Raw genomic sequence first — 6430 nt, 5'->3', positions numbered from 1 at the left:
TTGCAAAATAAGGAAGATCAATTACCATTACAATAATCATAAAATGACAACAATACCCTCATTAGTTTATCGAATTTACAAATTCTACCTAATTCTAGATCTTCATTTTTTTTTTACCTCAAGCCTTGAGGATTTGTAGCTTTTACAATGGGATTTTCCTTGGCTATAGCTTCCTGGCCAGTCGCTTTGTAGTCGTGGGTACAATCGTGTCGAATAGAATATCTATGCTCGGAACAGAACATTTCTCCATACCTGCATCGAAATCCGATCAGCCTATTCTTTTTCCTACACCTGATCCTAAAAAAAGGGGTCATCTCTCGAGGTCTCTTCAATTCGATCCGATTCCTCACCTCCGCAGCTAATTCTCTTACCCTTTGCATAGCAAACAACAAATCTGACCTCTCCGGTGACGTGGCCGAGCTAGTTCTTAGCTCGTCATTGCCAGGAACCTTTGAATTTGAGCCATTAGGCGATCTCTCACAATCACCTCCGGTAACAAACAGTTGTATTGGCGATGATGGATTTGGCATCTGAGGGGTGCAAATAGGTAAACTTTTGGGGACTTTGAGCTCTGTTTCTTCTTTGTCTCTCTTCTGAGCTATATACTGATTGCTTTTTTACGCTGTAAAAAGAGAGGAAATGAGGAGAATTTGGTGTGTGTAAATCGAGAATGAATCAATGAAAACGAAAATGGAGATTAGGATTCTGTGGGTTATATTTTGATATGGATTTTTACGGCTAGGGATGGGGGGTTGGGGGTAGAGTCGATAACGTAATATGTCGGAATAATGTTGAGCTATTTGCAACATGTATGGGGCACCAAGCGATTGGGGATATGAAAAGACAAAAATGCCCTTGTGATTGGTTTTGTGTAAGTGATGATCATGGGAAAAGTGTGGACATTGACGTGTTTCTACGTATGGATGCCAACCTTACAATCATCCTCCAAATTTGGTTGAAATTCCACAACTCCGTATGGCTTTTTACTGGTGTTCACCTAGAGCGTCTTGAACATTGCGGGGGGGCATATTGAAAAATGAAAAGTACAAGCAACTACTGCATCAAGAACCTCTAATCTTGACATGAATGGGGATCCTAGCTCATGGGATAGAGCTAGCCTTCTTTAGACAAGATATATGATATTACTATTACTCAAGTTAGCAAATATTTGTCATTTTCATTATTAACAAATTAATGGATGAATATCTATGGAGCCTAAAATTAATTAATTTCCAATTCCCTATCTTTAGGAGTGGATAGATCTCGATGTTTAAGATTGGTTGTTTTTGACAAGATACATATGTTGAGATTATTACAATACATAATTTTTCTCCAGATTTTTCATTTATTATTAACAAACTAATGGATGCATATATGTGGTGTACATATGAAATTCGCAAGCGTATGAGATTGTTGACAAGTAATAGATTTAGTAAGTTGAGAGTATTGTCCCCGAGAAATAAAATTCAATTGAATGTACTAGTCTTTAATTTGATTCAAAGTGGGCAAACAAAAGTTCTGCATATAATTAACTTCCTCAGACTGAATTACATGTGTGAAGGCTAAATGATATCTTTCTGTAATATGACCTGCTCCGCACCCTTCCCAAACCAGTTTTGACTGGTGAACCATGTTCACATTTTAAGTAAGTCTATCTAATTTCTTTGTCGGTGCTTCCATTTGGGCTATTAATGATGTAGTTATGTCAACGTTGTGTGTTTCTGCTGTCTTCCTTGGCACTTCCCTGTCTATTGGCTATATGGATTGATTTTCTGCAATTCTTTCAAAAAGGTCTAAAGTATTATCTAAAGAATATTCAATATCGACTGTTCTACAGAAACATCGACAATGTTATGAAATTCAGGTCTCAAGCTGAAATAGAATATGCAAATCCTTGATTCTTTAGGAATATTCAGAGTGTGGCACTTCCTGAAATACTCTTTGAATATTTACATGCTTGTAGATAACTTTTGAGGTCTTTTTGCTTAAAAGTATGAATTTCATTTGGATATGATGGACTCGAGATGGTGGGAAGAATTTCAACGTGAACTTCTGCACCATTTCATTCCATGAAACGATGCTCCCTTGGATTAAAGAATTTAGCCATTCCCATGCGCCCTCTTTTAATGTGTGAGGAGAAAAGTGTAGTCGAAAGGCATCCATAGACATTCCAACGTGACTGATCATACCGTAGAGCATAAAGAAAGCTTGAATACGTTCATGAGGATTTTCTATTGATCTCACATCGAACCTCATATCTTGATAATTCTGAAATAAGTTGATGACGTCAGGTCTAATGTGGAAGCTGGCTAGTCCAAAAGGAGGATATATAATAGCTAGTTGCATAGGAGCTAGCATGGAATCACATAATCCCTCACAAAAGCTTCTCCGTGATTTGCAACTATCCTCGACCGATCTGGCTAAATTGGCTGAGGTAGTGGTAAGGGGTTCTGAACTTAGTTCTAATGTTGATTTTCTATCATTTCTTTTGCTTGTCTCTGTTTTCTTCTTTCCCTGTTTGAAAGTTCTCTCAATTTTGGGATATATTGTGAGTTAGAAGGATCCGAGTCGAGTGACGTTGATTTGTCAAATAGCTTGTTGATAGCGCTTAGATCCCATGAGATGACAGATAGGCGGAAAGATAGAAAATAAATGCAATATTTCTTTAATTGGGGTAATTTTGACACGTCTTTGGTAATTTGACCATAACTTTGGCTACGCTTATCAGAATCGCTATTATAACCCCAATTCGAAAAGGTCTCTTCGGCACGCACATCGTGGTCACCCAGCTATGCTTAGTGGGTGTCAATTTCAAGCCCAAAATCTATCGTTTTCCTTTTCGAAATTCAATTTTTAGTTATTTTTGACTATTTATGGTAATATTTCGTTTGTCTTTTTCTAGACATTGGAGAATTTGGATTGAGCCAAATTTTTGACAGCTTACTTCTTTTATTTCATATTTTATTTTGGTGTGATCATTAGAATTTTGCTATTTTTGATATTTTTCGATAATTTCGTAATTTTGCAGCTATTTAACCCAGCTTGTGAGTCAATTTTCATCATTCTTGATTATTAATGATATTGAGTGAAGATTTCAGAGAATTCTCTCTATTTTTTGGCGTTTCTTTCTTCTTCTTTCTTGCGAATTGTCTGTTGCAATTAGCCTATAAGATAATCGCTATCCTACTCGGCGTCAGTTGGTATCAGAGTGTCAGTATTTTCTGGTGAAATTTTCATCAGTTACAATAGTTGGTGGACGTGGTCGTGGTCGTCGAGAGCAGGTTCTGATTGAGGAAGTCCCACACCGTGATCACAATGTTCAGGATGTGACGATTGAAGATTTGCAGAGACAATTTGTGGAGTTAACTCAACGTTTGGCAGAACAAAAGTTCGATAATCATGATGTAGAGGGTCACGATTTCGATACCAATTTCGAAAACCCGTATCACAATCGTGCTCCAGTCTGGGAGCATCGTGGACGGGAAGATAGCCATGTAGACCTCGATTTCAGAGTGGATCTGTTAGAGTTTGCTGGCAGTTATAGGCTGAAGGTTTTATTGATTGGCTGAATGAAGTGGAATGAATATTTGAGTATAAGGACGTTCCAAATCGTGTCAAGGTAAAATTAGTCGCCATCAAACTTAAAAGAATAGCTTCAACATGGTGGGAACAATTGAGGCATTCGCGAGAGCAGCAAGACAAGTCTAAGATCACTGATTGGGAGAAGATAAAGAAAAAGATGAAAGGGCACTTTCTTCCTTTCGGCTACACTCAGTCTTTATTTCTGCAGCTCCATTCACCGAGGCAAGGCACGAGATTTGTTGATGATTATACGGAGGAGTTCTATCAATTGGTAGCTCAGAACAATTTATCTGAAACGGAAGAACAAACGGTTGCACGGTATGTGGCAGGATTAAGGTAGCCCCTGTAGGGTGTTCTAAACCTTCATTCATTGTAGACAGTGTCTGAAGCATACCAGCGTGCACTTGTCGTGGAAAGGCAGCAAAATAGAAAGCCAGTGGTTAGAAGTGAAAGTAGTTAGCCAGTTCGATCTCAAGCATCTTGTCCTACCTATCAGCCCCCGCGGGACAATCCTAACTTAGGCATTAAGTACTTCAGATGTGGTGAACAGGAACATAGGGTGACTGATTGCGTGAAGCCGATTGGTCAGAAGAATAAAAATCTTCTAATTGAAGAGGATTTGATAGAGGTATTGAGGAGGTTGGAGAGCCTATATATGACGATGTGAAGATGAGGATGTGCTGTATGGAGATGGCCAAGAGACTCTAGTCATTCGCAAGAGTTTGCTGACTCCCAAGGACGATTCAGGGGACAATTGCTTAAAGATCAATGTTTTCCACACAACCTATACAGTTGTCGATAAAGTTTGTAAGTTAATCATTGATAGTGGCAGTTGTGAAATGTAGTGTCTGAAGAGGCTATCCAGAAACTGTAGCTGAAGATAGATCGTCATCCCAAGCCATACAAATTATCGTGTTTCAATAAAGGCAGTGAAGTAATAGTAGAGAAATGGTGTCTAGTGTCTTTTTTGATTGAAAAAAATATTTTGATAATGCTTGGTGTGATGTGGTATCTATGGATGCGTGTCATGTATTGTTGGAACGACCTTGACAGTATGATCATAGCATTATTCATGATGGAAGGAAAAATACTTATTCCCTTAGCATCAAAAGGAAGAAAATTGTTTTTGCACTCCGCAGGGAAGAAACAACCCCTGCCCCAGTAATTAATAACAACAACCTACTTTCTATGTCCAGATTCTTAGTAGAGGTTGGGAATGGAGAAGCGATTTATGCTCTACTGCCCTGTGAGAATAGTGAAGTGAAGGATGACTCGAATTTACCAGCGGAAGTGCAGCAGCTGCTAATGGAGTTTTCTGACTTAATGCTAGAGGATCTTCCTCTGGGGTTACCACATATGAGTGATATTCAACATTAGATCGACCTTATTCTGGGTCGAGTCTGCTAAACTGACCAGTATATCGTCTCAGTCCCAAGGAAGTTGAAGAGTTGTAGTGACAGGTTGTAGAATTATTGCAGAGAGGATACATTCGTGAGAGTATGAGTCCATGTGCAGTTCCTGCTCTACTAGTACCGAATAAGGATGGGTTGTGGCGGATGTACGTTGACAGTAGAGCAATTAACAGGATTACAGTGAAGTACATGTTTCCAGTTCCTCGTCTGGATGACATGTTAGATCAGTTGTTCGGTTCTAAGGTCTTCTAAAAAATTGACCTTAAAAGCGGATACCATCAAATTAGAATCAGACCTGGAGATGAGTGGAAGACGGTGTTTAAGATACAGCATGGATTGTATGAGTGGGTGGTCATGCCCTTTGGAATATCCAACGCGCCCAGTACTTTTATGAGGTTTATGCATAAGGTTTACGACCTTTCATGGGAAAGTTTGTGGTAGTCTACTTTGATGACATACTTATTTATAGTCCGGTGTGGGAGTCACATTTTGATCATCTTCGTGCTATTTTTGATGTAATCAGGATGGAGCGCTTATTCATCAATCAGAATAAGTGTTCTTTTTTCACAACTTCTGTAATTTTTTTGGGTTTTGTTGTATCTACTGATGGTGTTCATGCAGATCAATCTAAAACTGAGGCAGTCTTGAATTGGCCCAAGCTAAAAAGTTTACACGATGTCCGAAGTTTCCATGGATTAGCATCCTTCTATCGTCGATTCATCAAAAATTTCAGCATTTTGATTGCTCCTATCACAGAGTGCCTTAAAGGGCGTAATTTTCAGTGAATTGAGGAGACAGAAGCCAGCTTTCAATTGGTTAAGCAGAAGATGACAGAGGCCCCAGTCTTGGCATTCCCAGATTTTGAAAAAGTGTTCGAGGTAAACTGTGATGCGTCTGGAGTTAGCATTGGTGGTGTTCTGAGCCACGAAGGGCATCCAGTAGCATTTTTCAGTGAGAAGCTATCAGGATCGAAAAAAATTATTCGACCTATGATCTGGAGTTCTATGCCATAGTTCAAACTTTGAAGCATTGGCATCATTACCTAGTACAGAGGGAGTTCATCCTTGTTACTGATCACGAGGCCTTGAAGTACATCAATGGTCAGCACAAGCTGAGTAGGCGACATGCACAGTGGGTAGCGTACTTGCAGGAGTTTACATTTATGCTAAGACATCAAGCAGGGAGTTTGAATCGAGTAGCAGACGCATTGAGCCGTCGTACATTACTCCTCACCACCATGAGCACCAGAATTGTTGGCTTTGAAGCATTTCTAGATGTGTATGCTGCAGATCCTTCATTCAGGAAGATAATTCAGGAGATAACTGATAACCACCGACATGATTTCATTTTGCATAATGGTTATCTGTTTCATGGATACAGTTGTGCATTCCAGACTATTCACTAAGGCAGCAGATCATTAGTGAACTTCATAATGA

The 6430-nt window shown here is 39.3% G+C and overlaps 1 protein-coding gene across 1 annotated transcript; it reads right to left on the bottom strand.

The window, feature by feature from the left end:
• Window positions 1-726, bottom strand: LOC111393307 (zinc finger AN1 domain-containing stress-associated protein 15-like). Its single transcript, XM_023018770.1, has one exon. It carries the CDS (start codon window positions 528-530, stop codon window positions 114-116), a length of 417 nt encoding a protein of 138 aa, XP_022874538.1. The 5' UTR covers window positions 531-726; the 3' UTR covers window positions 1-113.
• Window positions 727-6430: the final 5704 nt, after the last annotated feature.

Source organism: Olea europaea, chromosome 4, assembly GCF_002742605.1.
Source record: "Olea europaea var. sylvestris chromosome 4, O_europaea_v1, whole genome shotgun sequence".
Lineage (NCBI taxonomy): Eukaryota > Viridiplantae > Streptophyta > Magnoliopsida > Lamiales > Oleaceae > Olea > Olea europaea.
The sequence above is the reverse complement of the archived record's forward strand: the minus strand, read 5'-3'. Positions and strand labels throughout refer to the sequence as shown.

Excerpts from the sequence above, each read along its gene's own strand:
- LOC111393307 (XM_023018770.1), bottom strand. The coding sequence starts at position 530 with ATGCCAAATCCATCATCGCCAATACAACTGTTTGTTACCGGAGGTGAT.